Raw genomic sequence first — 23,747 nt, 5'->3', positions numbered from 1 at the left:
CGTTCCTTTGAAACCTGTTTGTGTCCTAATTATGCCTTTGCTGACAAACCGCGCTGAAACATTCAGAAAGCATGCACTGGCCGTGATGTTTGGGTTTTCATCAGATAGTTCTGCTACTGTGGACATTTTTCAGCCAATCAGAAAGGTGAAGAGTAAAATACTTGCCAATACCAATGCACACACGGCTCTTTGGAACGGCTCTTAAAGGAGGACGGGTCTCGGGTGTGAAAAGAGTCAGATTTTTTTCAGTTGATTTTGAATCAGCCCAACAACGGAGCAGGCCACACGTGGAAGTGAAGTCATGTTATGTTCACAGGCTGCGTTTACTTCCTTGGGGTACATATTGATGTGCATATATTTAGACAGATCTTCTCTTTTCAGCTGTCTTATATATCCATTTCCCATATGTATTGCATGTGCCACAACATGTTTTATTGTATATATGTACATAATTCACTATACCCTTTCTGTGTTTGGATGTATGTTTGTTTTGCCATAGGCCATTATGAGGATTATTTAGGGATGGCTTCTCATTCAGAAACAAACATTTTGCCTGATGAAGCCCAGTGGCTGAAACGTTAAATAAAGGAACACTGGTGTTGCAAGTACACAGTGTGTGAGAGATTTTTTCCTGTTCAAAGTTAAATGCACTAAAAATGATTTGTCGAACAGTTCCCGCCTCTTTGTATTAGATGTGGCGTACGGTTTGATTTAAAAAAAAGTACCTTTTATTGGCCACGTCTTAGATATTGTGAGTTATCTGGCTGGAGTTATTGACATTTTATATTAAGAAGAGCCAGTCTTTTGAACGGCTCTTTGAAATGAACAGTCCATTAAAGCAGTGTTTTTCAACCTTTTTTGAGCAAAGGCACATTTTTTTCTTTGAAAAATCACGAGGCACACCACCAGCACAAAATGTAAAAAAATGTAACTCTGTAACCTACATTCTCATCAAAGTGTAAATTGAATAGGAACACTGTATAGTCTGGCTAGCCACAATGACACTGTCACCGCCACCTGTCGCATCTATGCATCACTAATTCTCTTGTCTCAAAGAAATGAACTGATATGGAAGAGTTTTACATGGTTACTCTGCTGATCATTACACAGCACAGAGACTTGAGAATGCCACATTATTTACAGATAATAATTAATTTGTTTTCAAAAAATATTTTTTAGACCCACTAGGTCAAATTGGATAATTTCCCATGGCAGACCAGACAATATGTCACGGCACACTAGTGTGCCCCGGCACAGTGGTTGAAAAACACTGCATTAAAGAGCCGTAAATCCCATCACTAGTCTAAAGGTGGCCTTTCTCAGCCAATCAGAATGCAGGTGGATCACGCCTCATGAATGAACACAAATATATAGGCCTATATAATATATGTAAATATATAATTTCAAAATATATTTCATTGATCTTACTGTATCATTTCTGATAGTTATGTTTTATTCTTCCTCTTTGTAGTATAATTCCACAATACTTAGGCCTATTTATTTGAAAGAAAATTGCATGTTTCTTCATGTGTAAATGAACGTCTGACATGTAACTAAATGTAACCAACACTATGTTAATATCAAGTTTGATGCTATCACAGGTCGACAAATTGTGAGAAATCGGGGTCATCAATGGGCCTATAGTCACACTCACACTCAGTCACTTTTTCTTCTTAATATTCATATTTTACGTACACAACAGACTATTCATTTCTAGAAACAAAGATTATTCAAACTAGAATAAGACGAGGCATCACGAGACACAAAAAACAGACTAAAACAGTGTTAGTGTTCACTCGAGCGTGAGTGAAGCGGTCATTAACCGGTAAACACGTGCACATTAAAGTCTGCTAATCATGTGATGAGTAATTACTGTTCTCCTTTCTGATTGGCTGACACGTGCACACAGTGGCAGAACTGTTCCGGCTCTGGCCTTGTCCACCATTGTTACTGTCAACGGCACAAACAAGTGAAACACTATCACGAGAAGTTATTTTGTTTTGTTTTGTGTGTGTTCTCCATCTACTGTTGCCAATCCCTTAATCACAGTGCCCCCCCCCCCCCCCCCCCCAGGTGACGATACACCCACAGCAGATGCTCCCCTCTGCAAGCATGGATGGCCCGGTGACTGACAGAGCAATCGTACGGAGCGCTGCGGCCCCCCCTGGTGACACTCACAGGTACGCCGCCTTGCCCTCCTCCATCTCCTTGCCCTTGCCGCTGGTGGCCGTCTTCTTGCTGCAGACGGTCCGCGTGATGCACATGAGCAGGCCGCAGTGGCGCAGGAAGAAGCAGCTGACGTCCACCAGGACCAGGAGCAGCAGGAGGGCGCCCAGTCCCAGCCCCACCACGGCGCCCAGGCCCAGGCCGCTGAACAGGGATTCTGCTAAGACGGGCAACGAGAGCATGGAGAGAGGGGGGGTGGAAGGGGAGGGGGGGACAAGGAAAATACTGTTAGCAAAACGGGACCACAGGGATCCACAACTAATAGGAAGTGACATAGATAGAGGAAAATCATCATCATATAAACTGTTGCCGTGCCGACCATGGGAAGTGAGTCAAACTGCTGGAACTTTACCTTTATCTATGTCACTTCCTGTCAGTAACTTAGAACTTCACATCAAAATAATTTTTCTGCCCAACATTCATTTGCCGCTTCACTGAAATAAAATGATAATTATTACTTGCAACAGATGTTACCCATCTAAATAAACACCTGTAATATGCACTGTAAAGGAACAGGCCACCGTTTTTCCATACTGAGATTCAGATTCAGATTCAGATTCATTTATTGGCCATTTGCAGTTTGAAAAACCACATTGGAAAAAAATGTGCAAAGAGCTCAAAGTGCAATATGTAAAACAAGTAAAAAGACACAATATAAAAAACAGAACAAACAGACAATGCCACATTAAAAGCCTAAGGGCAAAACATTGTACAATAAAAGTCCACACCGATAAATATAATAGAAGTGCCTGTTTAAAGTGATAAAGAGATATGTTCCTACCTGAGCTTAGATGAGTTGATGTGTACCTGTCTGGTCTTTGTGTGTGCGCTCAGTCACGCACAATGAGCAAAAATGTTGTTAGCATAGCACAAAGACCAGACAGGTACACATCAACTCGTCTAAGCTCAGGTAAGAACATCTCTCAGTATGGAAAAATGGTGGCCTGTTCCTTTTAGGCTGCTGGTGAATGAAAAAAAAAAAAAGTCTGTAATATCAATTTGAAACCTTTGCTGTGGATAAATAACATAAACTTGGGGGAAACAAATGTTGCAAGTTTTCTGTAATGTTATGTCTTCATATGAAAATAAGGCACTTTATGTATAACAATGGCCAAAATTGCAGATATTTTCAGAGACAAAATGTTAAATTATGGATCAAGCCAGTGTATGAAGATTTTTTTTAGAGGGGATTTTGGATCAGGTTTAGTTTTCGACGCTAGTTATTAGTGTAAAAAATCTGTTAAATTCAAATTTAGCCTTGAGGCTATGAATTCGATTATGAAAAACTCTTCAGTACAAGTACACACATGGAAAGTGTGGATTCTGTTGGAGCTCCTAAAGTGGAGATGTTGCAAGAGTGTAAAAATCAAATTGTGACCACATTTGGATCGCAGCGTCATCTTGGTCGCCTTTCGTGCTACACGTGGATACCAAACATATCAGAGTTTGTGAATGAATCAACGTGGGAAAGATGAGAGTTGGCACTGATCTCCTGAAAAACATCAGGAAATCAAGAATAAGCCATCAAAGAAGCATCGCAAAGGGTGAGTTTGGTCTTTTTTTTTACTCTGACATTAAAACCAAGATGTTAAAAGAAGAAAGCAGCAAAGCATTGACCACTGTGTGAAGAATGGAGGTCTTCCCCTGCAGCGTCTCAGCGTCTCAGCGCCTTCAATAGGACTGAACTCGTTTCTCCAGTTTGACTTTACCCACATCGAAAAGCTTCTTGAAAAAAGCGCCAAAAACAGTGACAAAAACGAGGCGAAAACGACAATGAAACAAAAGTGTAGACCTTAGCTTTCAAATGAGGCGTTACACTGGCCTCTGGGCTGTAAGCTCCAGTCCAGAAGCATTCAGATTTGGGTGGTGGGTGGTAAGAGGTTCACGTAGACTTCATTGAACAGCACAGAGCGCAGGAATGGCGGAGGGCGGGGAGAGACATTCAGCAAATTGTTGCATCCTGGCCTTGGACCCCTCGACGCTGAGGCCTAAACAGTCTAGCATTGCCTTGATTCTTTCTCTGTGTTTTCTGGCGTCTCCCTGTGGCCCGCGGAGGCTGAGAGTTTGGCCGTTAGAAAGACGTCTCATTGATCGCGCTCATGTCAGGAGCTTCAGTCTTGGGGGAGCGGCAAATTGACTTTACGGTTACATTTTAACAGCGCTGAGTTCAAGTCAATGGGCCTTGTCATTTTCAGTCCAGACTGCTCTTGTGTGGCGGACTATTTGACAACATCGACGACATTCCAGTCCCTGTCACTGCCGTCCGAGCGAGCCGTTTGAGAAGAGTCGACGCACAAAGCTCAAAAGAACAAACCGAAGAAGCGCATCTCTTTGAAAAAACTAAAGTATTCACTGTATTACTTGTTGGCCAGTTCTCTAGCCCTGCATTCTTGCCCGACAAACTTGTGCGGACACGGTTGAACCTATTTGAAGGGCACTGAAGTCTGTGCAGCGCGCTGGCCCCTTTCCAAGACTTAGATAAGTCCTAATCCAGCCCACCTCAGCTTCACACTCTCCCCAGTGGAAGAACTCAATTAGAATCCAGCATCTCCTCCAAAACAAATCAATTTCTCCTGCCTTACCATCTGTATATGAGCAGCCGAAGGAGAACACAGTGCTGTTCACTTTGAAAAGAGTTTATTAGTTATTACAGCGGACTCAGAAAGTTCCCGGACCTCATTCGTTATTTGGATTTTATTATGCAGCACTTAGATACTAAAATGATACGCATTTGTTTTCCACCGGTTTAATGCCAAGACTTTGTCAAATGTTTGGAGAGAATGTGAAAAACGTTTTGCACCATGAAAACAAAGAACTATCATGTCTGTTAACACTGTCGGTTTATTTCCTACAACCCTTTTCATTTGTAGCTCAATAAAAATAGTTTTTTACCCCAGAACGATTCAATCATAATGCGATCGTTTTCTGTCCTTTCTTTAAACAAGTCTGAATCTCACCTTCTCAAAGAGGAACTGACATTCAGACCGGCTGCTTTGTCATCAGCCGTCTCAAATATGTGTTTACACACAACAGTTCTTTCCGTCCTGTCTATTGTCTCCCAGATTGGGTGTTAATAACTAAGGATTCTTGAACCTGTGGTGCATCACCAGCTCCACCCCTGCCCTGCTCTGTCACTGTCTGATGCCCTGACCTTCCAGAGCTGAGCTGAGCTTTGCTTCCATCTGCTGAACAGCTGCCCATCATCAGCCTCACTGTCTGCTCTGGTCCCGAGACCCAGCTCTAGATCTGAGCGCGAAACCAGATCCACCACAAACATGCCACACTTCAGGAACGCAGACGGTCACGACTTCACCTGCGAGCTCACAGAGGCCTGGGACGGGATCCTCATGACCATAACAACTGGACAGTCAAACACCTGCTTTTAATGCTTTTGGTCCAGGGACAACAACAAAGGCAGTGACTTGGTTGCTCTTCCACACATTACGACCAATATTTTAGTACAGCGTTCGTAACTCACACTTCATGACATTTCATAAATCATTTGTACTGTGCTTCCATTCTTGTTAACTGGCTCCAAGTCCGAGCCACAGGACACCACTTTCTTCACACCGAGCAGCACTTAGCATATGGAATTTCTGTCCACATTACAGGTCGTCAAGCCTGGATGATGAGAAAATGAATGCAGCACAGATAAGTGGACCTCCCGCGGGCAGCGTGGTATAGAGGAGTGGGCTGGAGCAGGACAGGTTGAACAAATGTGGACCAGCGATGGCAGCTGGAGGTCAAGGCCTGCCTGGAGAAACGAGGAGAAGCCGAGCTCAAGAGACGGCACGACTCAGAGAGGCTCTCAAGTGAGAAAGAGCTGGAGAGTCGAGATGGAAAGAACACGGAGAGCAGTTATGCTCATTCCTTCAACCGTCTATTCATGACCCAATGAAAAATGGACTAAGAGATGGCCGGACTTTACTTTTTATTTATTAATGATGTGAACAACATTGTGCCGATATCATCATAACGCTGCATTTCATCAGTGCACAAGTGAGGAATGACATGGTGCAATACTTTAAAGGAGCAGTGATTCGCACAATCTAAACATGCTCATTTTCCGCTCACAATACGCTAATCCTGGTGGAGAGCGGGCTGGAAGTCGGCTCTGATTACTTTTACTGATTACTTTGGTTTCACGACTCCACAAGAAGGGTCGCACAATCAGAGCGCGGCTGTCTTATGGCACTTTCCAATTAGGGCCAGTCTAGACGACACCTCTTATGTGAAGCCTGGGCACTTCCGAGTCAAATCATATACACAAATACTGTATGTAGTTTAGCAGACGGAGAGCTTTGGATAATGTCATTATCTGAAGCTATAATTGGGATCATGTTGTCTTCTATATCAACATATACCAATGTACCTCTAGTGGTGCATAGATACATTAAAGAGCACATCAGACTATTGTTTCATCTTTGAATTTTGTGTGGGTTTTGTCCAGAGTCGACTCAAGTCAAGAATGACTTGACTTGAGTCAGACCCAAGTCGGACTTGAGACTTACTTGACCAACGCTCCAGAAAGAAGGTGCTGTAGGCGACGAGAAGAGCAATGACTCATTTACAACATGTGCCATGCAAATCCCTTTTCTGTCTGAGCACGAACACACGGGCAGGCGTTCACACTAAAGGTACAGCCGCTCTGTCCTGGCTCCACCACATTATGTGACTCGCGTTGGTTATTAAAGAGAATCCACTTTGGTTCTGGTGAAGGTTCACCAAACATCCATCAGAGACAGTCACAGAAAAACACTATTTTGGTGAAAGTTGCCGAATCACGGAGAGAAAATTCCAACTTCTGGCGAGTGTCCTCTTCTTTGGGAAAGTTGAATAAAGTCCTCGTAGCCAAATGCGCTTTTTTTCTCCGTGACATTATCGTTAGGTCAGAAAAAAGAACCAGAGTAGGTTAGAAAGAGCGTCTTCTTCACAGCTTTCAGCGCAAACATGCCATGTGTTCATCTGCTCAGGAGGTGCGTTTGTTTTCTCTTCAGGGCCAGCGCGGACGCCTCGAGCACTTCCTTTCTTTTTTTGCTTTCTTTCTCTTACAGAAATAATGAAAAGGCTGTTTTATTTTCAATTAAAATCAGGCTGTAAGGCATTACATTACAGAAGTTGTGCTCTTCCTGTTTGACACTAGGATGTAAAAAACGTCACAACTCTGTGGTTTTCCAGCAGAGAGCAGGATTCAGGAGGATTACTGAGAACTGCGTGAATGAAGCCAAAAAACATTCTGGGGGGGTTTTGATAAGGAAATATCACAACAACATGGTTAAAAGTTCCAAAAAGTCAATTTTGCATGATATAGGCCCTTTAAAATACTCTTGTTTCAGTTCTTTTGAAGTAGGCCACCTTAAAATGCTGTCCTAGTCATTTTGAACATTGAACCAGAGCATTACAAATATATACTTTATACATTTTGGTGATGAGACTTTAAATCTTGAAATTTTGAAATCTTGAGAAAGCACTTGTTTTAGGCTAACATTTGCGACAGCTTTAGCGGCAGGTGACTTACCGCTAAAGCAAGACTTGACTGGATTTGACTTGACCCCAGGATCTTCATGACTTGGACTCTCTTGGGACTTGGACCTTCAGGACTTGGACTTGCTCCCACCTCTGCTCATGTAGTTTCTTCTGTTTGCCTCTAAACTGGCAACAGTCAGGTGATGTGGCGTAAATTAAGAATTTTTTTTTTAAATAAAATTCCCACAGAGCCATCAGTTTAGCATGCTGCTGGCTAAGAATGCTTCAGAATGGTTCCTTTCGATCATATCAATGCTGAGGTACAGGACAAAAGTTTCTAAGCCCCTATTATAAATGCAAGGTCCGCTTTAACAAATCTCTCTGCGCCAGCACGGCCAAACAAAACTACAAACTTGTCCAACCAAAATGATTACTGCTAGCAAAACATGAAAGAGCTAGCTGCTGTAAAGTTATTCTCAGAGGTCAATACTTAGCATAAATTTGTACCAGCAGCGCAGAAAGCAGTGAAACTAGCGCTTCTAAAGCCTAAAATTGTCAGACATTTCAGCTTTTTAGCCTCAGACTCATTTCCATTTCAAATCCGCTGCTCGGTGTGCACTGGGGCGCGGCTCGCACAAGAGCGGAATCCTGTCTCCAGCCAAACACTCTTCTGTTTCCCACTCCGAGCCCGGGCCACAATGGCAGCACTGGCACTAAGTCAGGAGGCACAATACCATAGGCTCCAAGGCTAAGCTAGCGGCTAAGGGGTGGCTAATTAGCACGCGCTGCCTTTGAGTGCGTGGGGATTTGAAAGTTAGCGAGTGGATCGATATATTCTCAAGGCAAGAGTTTGAAAGTTTATCCGACTTCATTTAGTAAACAGCTCTGCATTCCCCGAAGCGCAAAAAAATAAGCAGGAATTTGAAGCATTTTTTCCTTCAATTCTATGATAATGATGCTAGCCTTGAGCTTTGAGACCCGTGTTTACAATCTCCAATCAAATAATATTGCTTTTATAGACTGCAACACCTTTAAACGGTTGGGAAATGTGTTATAAATAATGCCCCGGGCAATATCAAAACATACATATTTAATAAAAAACCTGGCCTTTGTAACTTTAGATGAAAAACATCACTTTGTGTTTGAAGCAAAGCCCAGAAGTGTTTACCTTTCATTAAAATGTGATTAAAAACAGAAAACGTGTACAGGGTATTTGTCTAACAGTGTTAGCTGCAGCCTGTTTAAAGGTTCAATATGAACTTTCACATAACAACTGATCTTGTACAGTAGAAGTAGTAGTAGTAGTAGTACATGTTGTACTTGTTGTAGTAGCCTAGTACTACAAGTAGCAGTAGTGGTGGTAAAACAGGGTTTCCACAGGGCATTAAAAGTCATTCAATGAATTTAGTCAAAATGAAGGCCTTAAAGGTACACTATGCAACTTTTTATGTAAAAGAAGTTGATATGAATATGTATTTGACCGTGGGTGGTTAGCACAGCGCCTTCACTTCCCATCCGGATGGCCTGGAGGACGCTCCAGGATCAATTGTTTTTAAGGTTTTCAGCAGTGATTGAACTGTATCCATGGTTACACATACATGTAACATTTCATCACGGAAACATACCAGAAACCCTAAAAAACCTGAAGTCAAACTGATCCTGAAGCATCATAGGAGTGACCGAGATGGAAGTGAACATACAGCCGCTACCTGCAAATGTCATTCATTTATTGGACAATTATGACATCGTTGAACCATTTGTAAAACAGGGTGTAGGCAACGTCAGGCCCGGGGGCCAAATCCGGCCCTCAAGCATAAAACCTCTGGCCCTTAAGTTGATTTTAAGAAATATTATTACACAATCCAAATACCTGGTAAAGTGCACTAAAATGTGTAAGATTTCCTGGCGTAACACTCCATTTGGCCCAGTCTGATGTGGAAAGTGCTGCGACGACTGAGAGGTTGCGCCCTCGGTATTTTGATAGAAGAAAATCAGCCCACCTCCAAGCAAACTTGCCTGTCTTTGGTCTAGATCATATTCTGTTGCAGTTCTGGCAATGACCACATTTTTTTGCCTAAAGTGAAATGTTTGCTAATCTTAAAGGGACTATGGAGTTTAAAAATGTTAAAACTAAGTATTTTCCTCCCCCTACATGTTCCAGTCATGTCCTAATGTGTAGAATGAGCTCAGAGCACGAGCTTAATATAGAGGCTGCAGTTACACCTTAGACATTTTTATCCTCACTAGCATTATTTCCAAACAATGAATTTAAGTCTAACTTTTGCACAAAGTTCTGTCTCGTCATGGGGGGGGTCGTGAACACATTTTCAGGGAACAATATTAAGCTAAGGTAAACAATGAGAACGAGCTGCAAGTTCACAATCAATAAAATACCATTATACAATTACAATGAACAACACATAATCAGATACTAGAGGGTCTTTCAAATGTTCCTCCTCTAACATCTCACCTCTACTGTGGACAAAGCTGACTATGATTTCATACTCCTCTTAAAAGGATAACTCTTGTATTGATTAAAGTCATCAGCCGTACTCACTTTGCATCAGCCGCTGTATAAGCACTTGATTTGGATGTGTCTGTTTTCCAAGATAACAAATATATTTTTATGAAGCATTACCATGCACTTAAGAGAACATATTTCCCAATTGTGTCAACAGTCTCCCATTTTCCCTCCATTTCGCCCCGGTATAATTACCCTCTACATCTAATACGTCTGCTCAGGAGTGGATTTGTCGAATTAAGCCCGATAAATGGCGGCCGCTATCATGTTATTTTATGATTATATGCATGAGAATTAGCCATCCAGCGGCCATTACCGTAATAGCCTGAAATTGCATAATGTCACAAAATTACCCATGTCATCAAATGCGTTCCCTTTTAGTCCATTCCCCTGGATGTGGCTCCGAAAGTGGCTCCATTTTTAAATTGAATACAAAAAAAAAAAATGACGTGACCAAAAAGTCTTCCCCGAGTGAAAGATCAACTTTATGAACGAGCAAATTAAAAAGGGAGTGAGCGACTCATTTCACATAACGCCACTCCAGGCAGCGCGTGGACAGGTAATGGGCTCATGGCGAGGACGGACATTTGTAAGTAAAGGTTAGCTGTGACAACACCATGCAGAGGCCAGACGGAGAAGATGCCTTTATGTGCAGAAATGGGTCTGTCGCCATAGAAACACAGCATCATAAATGCAATTTGGTGGTTGTATATGTGCATTTTCATTGCAATAGTTGGGCTGAGGACACTAAAAAAAGACACGTTTATTCAGAAAACTGGAGCAGAAGAACCGTAAAGAGCAAAGCGTTTCAAACACTTGTCATTGGATTAAGGTGTTTAGAGATGAAGATGCTTCGTCTTCCATCCAAGGAACTTTCTCCATTTTAAAGTAGCACTGTTCAGAGGAAGAGTTGCCCCTGTGGTGAACGTTAATGTTGGTCTATAGGTGTCCAGTTGAAAGTACCACCTATACGTCTCATTTACGAGACAACTTAAAGAATGGCTTCATCTTCAGCAAACTTGTCACCACTAGGAGGCGATCTAGTTCATAGGGACATTTGGTGTGTGCGATAAGCAGCCGTAATTTTAGCAATTTAGCATTTAGTATTTTTTTGTATGTTGTACTGTCTGTGTACGTTTATGTGTACTATGTCATACATGTACTGTCGTACTCGAGTATGTTCTGAGTTGGTGGTATGGTTTTACCTCATGGGACGGCGGATGGAAATGAGCTCTGAGCTAAATCCAGCAGCTTTACAGAACTGTTCATTAATGTGCATTGTCCCATTCAAATACATTCATAAATGAAATGAAATGCAGCGCCTTCAGCCACTGGAAATGCAGGACTTTTCTCTTTGAGCATGATTTCAAGAGAATGGCGGTCTCCAGGTACATGTAAATGACTTTTGTAAAAGTGTGTTAAGAACTTAAAAGTTGAAATGAATTAGATTATATTATGCGTTAAACCCGTGTGTGTTCACAGCGACTCCTCCTGGGACAGTGGACGTGTTTAGAGCCGCCCTCCTCGGCCGGCTGTGCTCACGGCATCAGGAGTTTCCCGGGAGCCGGGTCCGTGGTGAATCGCTCGAGGCTGGTTTTTGATCCATTTACCACACACTTCGCTTTGTCCCTCCAGAATATTTCAGCGGTGAGAGAATTAGTTGCATTTATTTTGCACCTGATGCCACGTTACAGGCACAGGAGGGCCTCCTCCCACTCAGAGTGCAGTCATTTAAACTCCACAGACGGAGGTCAGCGACAGGGTTGAGATGAGAGGGATATGTCCGAGCTCCACAACTCTATGTTTAGATTCAGAGCAGTGACTGAGCCAGAGTTCTTTAGAAACAGCCCAGTGTGTCTGGACCCGGTATGGGGTATTCAATATTCAGTATGGCCAGAATATCTTTCAGTTACGCGCACTGATGTATAAGCCGCAAGGTGCAAAGTGTGTGGACAAAGTGGCACGGTGGCACAGCGGTTAGTGCTCGTGCTTCACAGCAAAAAGGTCCAGGTTCGATTCCCTTCTGGACGGGGCCGTTCTGTGTGAGTTTGTATGTTCTCCCTGTGTCTGCGTAGGTTTCCTTCAGGTACTCTGGTTTCTCCTACCACTAAAAACATGTACAATAGGCCATGATGAATGAGAGTGTGCATGGTGGACGACAGACGGAAATTAGCCCAAGGCTACAATCCGGTGTGGCTTGGTCATTAACGTGCACTGACCCTTCCAAATAAACCAATAAACCTAACTATACCGTCCCTCCAGGATTATGCGGTCGCCATTAACACAACATCAGGCCAACTCAGTGCGGAGCGGCTACTTCTCCAAAAGCCTGCTACTTTCCCCTTACTATTCCAATAATCTGCAATTTCCTTCACAACTCTTCCTTAACTCCGAAACTTATGCGCGACTAAAGTGAGTTTCTGATCAGTTAAATATATTTCACTTGTTATATTTTCAGACTCCACCTCCTCTCACTCGCCTGGGCCTGAAGCTCCGCCTCCTCTCACTCGCCTGGGCCTGAAGCTCCGCCTCCTCTCACTCGGCTGGGCCTGAAGCTCCGCCTCCTCTCACTCGGCTGGGCCTGAAGCTCCGCCTCCTCTCACTCGCCTGGGCCTGAAGCTCCGCCTCCTCTCACTCATCTGGGCCTTGACAGCCTGGGCCGCTGTGTGCTCCAGTGGAACTCCTACCGCGCTCTGTCCGAGCTGCTTTTCTCTGCTGCTGGATCTTTATTTGGCGATATGCTTTATCTGACAGATAAACCCTGCGTGTGCGTTCAGACGTTTTCAGCACTAGCTTCATGCTGAACAGAAAATGGAAGTGTCTGATCTCCAAGAATTAGACAGATTCTCCTGAACGAGCACAAAGCAAGGAATGGTTTGTCCAAGTCCCAACCTGAACAAATCACAGTTCAAACTGGCCAAATGAGTTTATGCAAATCAATCCTCCCAAAACAGAATCATCTCTCAGCAACTTAAGCAACATTCATTCTTATTCCTCTGCTCTATTAACTCTTTCGATGACGTCCTCCTGATTACTCATTGATAAATCGGCCCATTAGCTCTTGTTATTCATCCGCCTCGCTCGCGTGCCATTCCGACCCATTTATACACATCTTCATTTGACAATAGCGAGTCATTACGGCGGCGGCGGTGATTGACCGCTCCACAGCCGGATCGGACTGCATTTGTGATGACAGAATGGGCACGCATTGATTGGTGGAAGGTGCTAATCTGTCGCCGGGTAAACATAATCATTTGTGGATCCGGGAGGGTGTGTGTGTGTGTGTGTGTGTGTGTGTGTGTGTGTGTGTGTGTGTGTGAGAGGGGAAGTGCGTGGGGAGATGGAAGTGTGTCTATGTGGAGCCTCCTTAGAGAATTAAATGTGATCATTAGCTGGTGTCTGGTCTGGAGGAGATGGATGACGAGGCCGTGTGTCCGTTTGGAAAGATGCAGCTGAAGTGCTCTCCAACAAGCTTAAAGTCAAAGTAAATGTAAGGATCTGTGATTAGATTGAAGGAGTCGGACGCTCTTTGAAGGAGTTTAAAGCAGCTTTTTAAAAAGTCAACAAACAGCAGCTTATGAAGACCTTTAAGACTTACAAATGTCTTCTTCTGAAACACTGATGACGCACCAAGAGCTCCCACAGCTGCAGGACAGCGGAGGAGGAGCTACAGGAAACAAGGAAGGGACAAAGGAGGAGGTATCCGGGAGAGACTCGCAGCTAAGCCACACATGCTTCTATCCCTATTCTGGCTAATGTTTGTTCACTGGAGAATAAGAGGGAGAAAGAGGAAGGAGGAGGAGGATAGCCTGATAAACCACACACACTTCTTTCTGTGAAAAGAAGGTGGGTCTGGCCACACACGGTAAGCAAGTTGCTGATTGGCGGCTAAGGCCGAACCAATCACGACCGTCACAGAGAAATGACAAGGTTAGCTCACTCGCTGCACCGCTATGTTGTTCAATTAACATTAGACAAAACTGATCATGGATGAAGTAGTCGAGGATTTTGCTTCACGTTCTCCGCGTGAGTTTATGTTCACTTCATATTCTGTGAAATGAAGCTTCAGCGCAAATTCCACCTTGAAGACGTACCTGCAGCCTTCAGTCATCGCCTCATCACTAATCATCCAATCACGGCCCCAGCTTAAGCCGCACCTTCACGTCAGCCAATCATCGCAGCTGCTTATTCCTGCTTCAGCCACTCATCGGACAGGATCGCCTTCTTAAGCCCCCCGGTCGATCACTCGGCCTTTTCCCAGCCGTGCTGCGACCCTCCTCCGCCCCTCCTCCGCCCGGCCTCTCCTCGGGCCTGCTCATCGGGTCGACCGGCCGCCCCGGGTCTCATCCTACCACCACCAGTGTCCGGGCTCCGGGGGAAGATTCTGGTCAATATCAATATCGTTAATGCAATCTTCCACCGGTGTCTGGTCCCCAGTCATGATTCATGTTCAATATTACCTCTCTAGTGCAGTCTGTCTCTGTGAGTCTCTTCAGGTGAATTGGACTACAGGTGCTAACCGCTAATCGGTCTATTTCACTGACAATCTGCGCGCGTTAGGCCCGCCCGTTCAAACTGCTCCAATTGCTCCGTGACCAGACTAATTCCCTGCGCGGAATGGACAGGGAAGAGTCTGGCAGAGCCAGGCAAGGAGGAGGAGGAGCTGATTAGTGCAGGACACCATGCTCTGATAGAGGGACAAACCCAGGAGGCGGAGCACCGTTTCAGAGGATCACTGAAGGCAGGTTCCCTCCAGGTGCTCGGGTTTCCACTGCCTCCAAAACAACGCTGCTCGGGTCGGTCCACAGTCACAACTTACTTACAAAGCACTGTTCAGCAGCAAGTTCCTGACTTACAATATCTATATCCTCAAGAACAGTTGTATATATGTAGATAATATCCTAGAGTGAAAGCACCATTCCCTGCCCCCCCCGGCCCCTCCTCTGTGGCTATGGTCAGAGCTGGCAGGGGCGTCGGTGGCCTCCTTCCAGCCCGTCTATTCAAGCCTTGATTGAAAGCTCAATCAGATTGTGCTTGATAATCTCATCAAAGATCCTCACTGACGCACAAGAGGCCTCGCTCGGGCAAACTTTTCCTGGACGCGACGGCTACAAATCAAATGGGAAACTTTTACAGCTATCCATTACATTAATCAGGCCGCTCGTAAATCTTCCAAATACACGCCGGGATTTTCAAAAGTCTCGCCATGAAAGGGGCGCTCCTTTCAATCGCTGACTTTATAGAAATGATGCCAGGCCTGCGTCGAGGCCGTCCCAGGTCAAAGACAACGGTTATTATGATGGCCCTGATTAAGTTTGATGAATATTTCAATAGCAGCGGCTGATTTAATCACCTGTGACCATCAGCTCGGAGGTGGTAAATAAAACCAACACAAAGGCACATGAATGACAGAGTTTAACGAGGTTTGTGCTGTTCAATAAACAATCACTGCCATTTTATGTCGGCCGTGGAAAGTAATGCCTGGTCTGATGGAGGTTTCTGAATGGGTCATTTGACTTAAATTTGTCTGGATTTCATATCAGAGTGTTTTATATATTCTCTCCTTAAAGGTGAAGCAGAGAAGCGTCGTCTTTTTTGATTCACTCTGTTATTCCTGCTTTGGCGAGAGGAGAATGGGGAGGAAAAAAGACATTATATTTGCTAATATTGCCTGTATTTTCAGTGAAATCTAAATAATTGATCCAGGCAGGCTTAAAATGTATGTTCATGCATTGGTTTCAAAAGGGGATTTCAATATCACAAATCCCCCCCGTCTCCTCCATCCAAATGACATGACCTTACTGTTCACATTATCCTTGAAAAAAGCCCTGATATTTCTTAACGAAAGCCGCTTTGACCTGGATAGTTTGAAAGTGAGTTGAGTTGAAAGCAGCGAAGGCGAGTGAACTTCTTGAACCCTTTTTGAGGCGTCTGGAATGATTCTTGGCTCAGACATGTTGTACCCCGAGGAGCCTCCCTCAGATCTTTTGGACGAGGTGTGTTTCCAGAGCAGTGACCAGCCGCGGAACCTACAGGGACCTCATTTCATCTCGGAGTCTGGCTTTGAACAAGTGGGCTTTGACTGCGCGCCGGGGCGGGTTTCGTCACCGGGGGGCACAGGGCGGCATTGTGCACGTTGGAGAGGACGCAGACCGACGGCTCCATGTGATGCACAAACACTGAGCAGCTTCGATAAGGTAACATCGAAGAAATGGAAATGAGCTCCTGTGTTGTATTAACTCAGGAAATAAGATGGCCTTACTTATTACCATTAAAAGCCTTCATTATTACTAAGGCCCGACCCATTTGGACTTTTGGGTCCGACACCGATATGTATATAGGCCGATATTTTGAGTTTTTTATTTGAGGTAATTTTCTTTAAATCTGTTAAATAGCCTCTATTTAAATATTTATTATTATTAGTCTTGAGTAAAAAGTAATAGATTTCCCATTTTCTGCTTTGGAAAGAGCTTTAAAATGACGTTCTTTCAAACAAGCTTCCTCTAAAGGACCTAAACATGACTAAGGCGCTGTATGAGCCCTATGCCCGCCATACAGCGCCCCCTGCTGTCACAGTTCAACACTGACATGTTTAGAAACAACACACAGGATTTTTGACCAGACATTTAAAATATTGTTGGTGCAGCTCGGCATCAGCCTTAGAAAAACCCACATCGCTCGCCTTCGACTATTTCTAAATATTTCCATGATTGAAACCTTTACTATAATAATAAATGTTTAACTAGAGCAGGGGTGTCAAACTCATTTTGGGGCGTGGGCCTGATATAATAGAGACAATCTTTCCAATAAATGAATAAAAATACGCTGTGATTCAGTCAAAGCCCCAACATGACTGTATCTTCATTAATAACAACGGCTCACACTTGTATTGCACTTTACAAGCCTGTGTCACGAGTTCCTCAAAGTACTACATAGTCATTATTCATTCACTCCACACTCGGTGGTGCTAAGCTGTTATTGAAGCCACAGTCGCCCTGGGGCAGACTGTCCATTTACCACGTGGCTATATCATGTGTTGTTCATATCCTGAGCTCTGCCCTCTGCTGGACATGTGTGTCTTTTTTTTTTACATACTCTGGAATTCATGCTCTACAGGGCAGGGGCCGGATTAGATCGTCCGCGGGCTGTATATTCGACACCCCTGAACTAGAAAAAAAAATACATCAAATGAAATTACTTAAAATATCGGCCTATATATCAGCTGTTGGCCAATCCCTCCAATCGGCCGAGCCCTACATTAAAGGAGAAGTCTCTATCTCCTTTAATTCTGAAATTATGCACAAAAGTCTACAACAAATATATATATAATGGGTGTACACACTTGAGATCAAGGGAAGGTCTGACTGAGCTTTATCAATGTAAAAAACAGAAAGTCACTTTAGCTTCCATCAGATGTATAATATATCCAAATATAGGCCCGATATATCGGTCGGGCCCTAATGCTTAAATGACAGATTAAAGGCGTACAGATACTGTGTAATTAGAATGTGTGATTTGACATGTGCACATCGACACAACAACTCAATGTAAATGAGGCGCAATATTTAGAAATATGTCTAAATGAAAGAACCTTTGCAGCATGTCCTCCTCTCCAACCGTACGGACTTCTCTTCACGTTGAACGGCAAGTATCTTTTGGGAAAGATAACGCAGACAAGCGTTTTGATTGGACAAAGGGAGAGGAGTGAATCGAGTGGGAACCAAGGGCAAGAGTGCAATCAATGTTATTTCTCTCAGCTGAAGGAGGGGAGAAGCTACGACGGCCGCTGCAAGAGAAGATCCAATACTCACAAATGCATAATACATCCGGAGAAATTGGTTTGGCGCGAGACAGATGGTACCTATATATTGTGAGCATATTTTAGTGATGCAATCGGAGAAAGGAAAGAAGAAAACATCAAAGCACAGGGAGAGAGTTAAAGAAGAGAGCGCTGAGAGAGCAGGATATTGACGGTGAAGCAAAAAGCAATTCTGCAATTTACAATTTGATTAGGAGAAGTGGACAGTGGAGAGATCTTTGTGGGCCAACATTATAAACAGTGGGAAATAACCACGTTTATTACGGTTGAAAAATGGGTCTGTTTACATAATGTGGGAATTCAAACTGAGCACAAGGTTCAGGACATAAGAAATGTTGGTGTTTGGTTTGACCAATCTTTGTCTCTTGGTAGTCATTCTAGAAAGCTTTATGTGCTCTCATTTAGATGATTGTAACTCCCTTTTCTCTTGTTTTAACAAATCTGCTTTGAATCATCCTCAAAGAGTTCAACATGCAGCTGTGAGACTGGTGCTTTAAAACCAGAGACTTTAAAACCAGAGACTGCTGCTTTAAAACCAGAGACTGCTGCTTTAAAACCCGAGACTGCTGCTTTAAAACCAGAGACTGGTGCTTTAAAACCAGAGACTGGTGCTTTAAAACCAGAGACTGCTGCTTTAAAACCAGAGACTGGGGCTTTAAAACCAGAGACTGCTGCTTTAAAACCAGAGACTGGTGCTTTAAAACCAGAGACTGGTGCTTTAAAACCAGAGACTGGGGCTTTAAAACCAGAGACTGGGGCTTTAAAACCAGAGACTGGGGCTTTAAAACCAGAGACTGGTGCTTTAAAACCAGAGACTGGTGCTTTAAAACCAGAGACTGGGGCTTTAAAACCAGAGACTGGTGCTTTAAAACCAGAGACTGGGGCTTTAAAACCAGAGACTGGTGCTTTAAAACCAGAGACTGGGGCTTTAAAACCAGAGACTGGTGCTTTAAAACCAGAGACTGGTGCTTTAAAACCAGAGACTGGTGCTTTAAAACCAGAGACTGGGGCTTTAAAACCAGAGACTGGTGCTTTAAAACCAGAGACTGGGGCTTTAAAACCAGAGACTTTAAAACCAGAGACTGGTGCTTTAAAACCAGAGACTGGGGCTTTAAAACCAGAGACTTTAAAACCAGAGACTGGGGCTTTAAAACCAGAGACTTTAAAACCAGAGACTTTAAAACCAGAGACTGGGGCTTTAAAACCAGAGACTGGTGCTTTAAAACCAGAGACTGGGGCTTTAAAACCAGAGACTGGTGCTTTAAAACCAGAGACTGGGGCTTTAAAACCAGAGACTGGGGCTTTAAAACCAGAGACTGGTGCTTTAAAACCAGAGACTGGGGCTTTAAAACCAGAGACTGGGGCTTTAAAACCAGAGACTGGGGCTTTAAAACCAGAGACTGGGGCTTTAAAACCAGAGACTGGTGCTTTAAAACCAGAGACTGCTGCTTTAAAACCAGAGACTGGGGCTTTAAAACCAGAGACTGGGGCTTTAAAACCAGAGACTGGTGCTTTAAAACCAGAGACTGGGGCTTTAAAACCAGAGACTGGGGCTTTAAAACCAGAGACTGGGGCTTTAAAACCAGAGACTTTAAAACCAGAGACTGGTGCTTTAAAACCAGAGACTGGGGCTTTAAAACCAGAGACTGGTGCTTTAAAACCAGAGACTTTAAAACCAGAGACTTTAAAACCAGAGACTTTAAAACCAGAGACTTTAAAACCAGAGACTTTAAAACGAGAGACTGGTGCTTTAAAACCAGAGACTGGTGCTTTAAAACCAGAGACTTTAAAACCAGAGACTTTAAAACCAGAGACTTTAAAACCAGAGACTTTAAAACCAGAGACTGGTGCTTTAAAACCAGAGACTTTAAAACCAGAGACTTTAAAACCAGAGACTGGTGCTTTAAAACCAGAGACTTTAAAACCAGAGACTTTAAAACCAGAGACTTTAAAACCAGAGACTTTAAAACCAGAGACTGGTGCTTTAAAACCAGAGACTTTAAAACCAGAGACTTTAAAACCAGAGACTGGTGCTTTAAAACCAGAGACTTTAAAACCAGAGACTTTAAAACCAGAGACTGCTGCTTTAAAACCAGAGACTTTAAAACCAGAGACTGGTGCTTTAAAACCAGAGACTTTAAAACCAGAGACTTTAAAACCAGAGACTTTAAAACCAGAGACTGGTGCTTTAAAACCAAACAGTTTAAGATGCTGCTGTTCAGCCGAGCTTTTAGTTGACAATGGCTTACGTTTCTATTTTAATTTGTTTAATACTTTGTTTTAGATCCACATTTTCATTGTGACATCATCTGTGATTTTTATCCGTGAAAGGTGTTGTATAAATAAAGTTGTGTCTTCTTTTACAGTGCTACACTTTTTGACTTTTACTTCCATGATAATTCTCGGAGTATGGCTATGAAGTTCTGTCATGTTTCCAGATGTACAGTATGTGTAAGAAGAGACTTACACATCTGTCAATGACATGAACTTTCTGAATGATCCATGTCCATGTTAGCTCAGTGTTGTCGCCACATTGACATCTTGTTCCCTGTTTGTTGCTTTAGCCACAATAGCATTTACCCCCCCCGTCTCCTCTCCTCCGGCCGCTTTCCCACGATGCACCTCAGTCGGGCTAACGAGAGACGACAGCCAATCGAAGCGAGCCGCCTTGTTGCTCGCTGCGGTCCCTTTGTGTTTGAAGGCCATTTAAGCCGATATAGTAATGACGGAGGTAAAACGCTGGCTCTGTGCTCCCAACAGCACAAACAACCATAGCGCCAGAAAGCAGCGGGAATTACCGGGGAAAAAACACCTTTGTTTTTCATGTGCCAACGTGAGGCCTGGGGAGAAAATTGCACATGTATTGAGTTCAAACGCTACAAGTGTTTTCTGATCTGTACCGAGTTACATCTTGTAGCACAGCTTTTCTCTTTTTGCTATAGCCTCGCACAAAGCCAGTCTTTGTAATACAATCGTTTCTGTGGAAGATTCTGAATGTGAAGCATGAATGACTCTTTCAGTCAGACCTTGACACTTGACATCATTGAAAGCAGAAGATGAGGCTGTTTTTCTTCAAATGATGGAGAACTTCTCAAGGTTTTATAGTTACTTTATAATTTGCAAATTAAGTGTTCATTATCTATTCTCAAACAGTTCAAGACCACTTAAGATTTTTTAATGTTTTACATGTATATGTCCACAGTAAAAAACGCACAAGCATCAGGCCAATGATTTGCACTTCCTGACGAGGACTGTATTGTCAAAACCCACGTGAACCCGAGGAGGCCGATTGGGGAGCGGCGTGATTCGATCAGCGACCTGCCGGGGCATCAGCGTGTAACTGTCTTAGCTGAATCAAAACACATTGAATTACTGAACATGCTGTTCTGCCCCAGAAGCTGAATGTCAGGCTGTCGAAAGAAACATCAACACACCTTGTGCTAGCTACTTCAGAGACTCTGTTGTCCAGCAAAGACATGTATGACGAGTCCAACGAGGATGAAAGGAGCTAACTTTAGTGTCTGGCTCAGCGGCCAGAATGTGTCTGGGGCCATGAGACACAGCCAGCTCCGACTGATTATGTAAAAACAAGAAATAACACTAAGTCAATAAAACCATAATGATTATGCAAATGATTATCTAAATTATCAACTCAAATGACAGTCAGCATAATTATCAAGTCTTTAACTGTTGTTAGAGGATCATTTGAATGATGAGTGAAAAAAGTATTTTTTTTCTCCAAAAATAAATATAGAAAAAAAGTCAAAATCCACTGTTCCAAATTATTATGCAACTCATCGTTTCAATACATTTTAAAGCTTTTAATTAACCAAAAATGGTCATTTGTTGAATTTGCTGCACTAGGAGGTCATATTTATATTATTCTTTGAGCAGCTTCAAAATTCTTAAATCCATCAAACTTGTGAGTTTTTGGAGAGTTTCTGCTTGGATTTCTTTGCAGGATGTTAGAATAGCCTCCCAGAGCTGCTGTTTGGATGAAAACTGCCTCCCACCCTATGATTCTGGCCCAGAAGTGTAAAGCAGCCATTGAAATAACTATGCTCAGTTGTGGCTGTTGAATTTATAGTTTATGACACCTTTCTCAACAACAACAGGCTACATCATAGTATGAGCGTAGCTGTGAGCGCAAAAAAACATCTAAAAAGCCTCAGTTTATAAGTCTTAGGTGGATTTTAGAGTAAACACTGGGGAGACCCTGGTGTTGACCATACGATCTGCAGTACATCACAGTGACCCTAGAACAAACAGGAGTTGGCAAAGGTCAACTGGCCAGGAGTTGCGCTGCTCCTAAAACGATTCCGGTCGGATATAGCTGCCATGTAGAATGATATAAGACTGGTGTGACTAAGTTTCTTGGCAAAGTGATTTGGAGTCGGACTAGACTTTACATGTAAACGTATCCACAAACACGTGCCAAGAAAAAATCTCCTTTGTTATTTAAACTTTAGATCTTTTTATAGCCGGTACAATGTGTTAAGTTACACCATGTTTGATCCCTGCAGTTACTCAGACAAAGCTGATCTAACTCCAGAACACCTGCAGAGTCTGTTTACAGCAAGCACCAAAGATAATTTGCCTTAACTGCTGTTTAGAGGTTTCAATGTATCCATTATATATGAGCCGAGAGAATGCATTTCCAAACAAAGAACATGATGTTCCCTTGGTTTTCAGTTGTGTTGTCTTTCAACTGCAAAAAAGATTTAACTAATAAATACAGTAGCTCACAATATAAATATTAAACTGTAGCTCCTTTAATGAATAGCACTGAGGCTGTACATCTTCACAGTCTTGACCCGTCTCTTTAAGAAGTCCGCGCTCTAGGCCTCCATGCAAATAAACGACCCAAACTCTGCCATCACACCGGGACGCATCTTCAAAGCCTCCTCCTTCCAAATACCCAGCGGCTATTTCTATATCCTTTATCCTTTAAAATATCATTCTTTTCTTCATTTCGGTGTTGGCCATGTGGTGCTGCTTTGCAATTCAGCGGCAGACAGAGCGCTTCTGCATGACTGGGCTGCTTCATTTCTCATTTGGAAAAGCCAGCTCACAGACGGAAAGAATAGCATGTGCGTCCTTCTCATCTGGCGGTCAGAGTGGTGGCTCCTTTGTTCAGTCTCGTGGCTAGTGTACCAGGAAAACATGCTTTTCAGAGGGGTGTTATGGCACTATGAAGGCATGGCTGTGACATACGTGTGAAATCTGCAGGTTGTATATGAACAGTAGCAAGGCTGTTAAAAGACCACAGTGTGGGTCAAAAGCGACTACTTCAGGCAAAGCAATAAAGACGTACCCACAGGCTGAGAGAGGGACAGTGTAAACGTTGAAAAATCCATTCCCTGAGCACGTCTACAGCCGAGGCCTGCGCCACAGACTATGAAGCTTTTACATTGCTATGCCAGTCTTTGCAGTTACATGAATGAGGGGAAAGTTTGATATCTCGCCTAGAGAGACTAGAACAAGATTCCCCAAAACCCACGTAACCTGAGCCAATCAGCAACCTGTAGACTAGAACAGCTCATAACAGCCTCGCCGAACCAAGAGTTCAGAGTAGGCTAAATGTCAGGCTACAAAAAGTAACATCAACACTGCATTAAGCTTGCTACTTTGGAGATATCGTCCTGCAATACCGCGCACTACTAGTCCAACGAAGGTGTGTCGGGGGCTATGGTGTAGTAAGTATGGTGTGTAACC

General features: G+C 43.4%; 1 protein-coding gene across 4 annotated transcripts in view; it reads right to left on the bottom strand.

The window, feature by feature from the left end:
* The window catches only part of LOC306981751 (neural cell adhesion molecule 2-like), a 453,723-nt gene that overhangs the window by 11,809 nt on the left and 418,167 nt on the right, over positions 1-23,747 (bottom strand). For 3 of the 4 annotated variants that reach the window (XM_079581397.1, XM_079581398.1, XM_079581395.1), the window contains exon 16: positions 2,179-2,386. In XM_079581397.1, the coding sequence (XP_079437523.1) occupies positions 2,179-2,386 (208 nt within the window). The remainder of the gene's footprint in view (positions 1-2,178; positions 2,387-23,747) is intronic. The other variant, XM_079581396.1, reaches the window with a different exon arrangement.

This window comes from Gobius niger, assembly GCF_951799975.1.
Source record: "Gobius niger genome assembly, chromosome: 23".
NCBI classification, from domain to species: Eukaryota; Metazoa; Chordata; class Actinopteri; order Gobiiformes; family Gobiidae; genus Gobius; species Gobius niger.
This window is presented reverse-complemented; position numbering and strand designations above follow the sequence as displayed.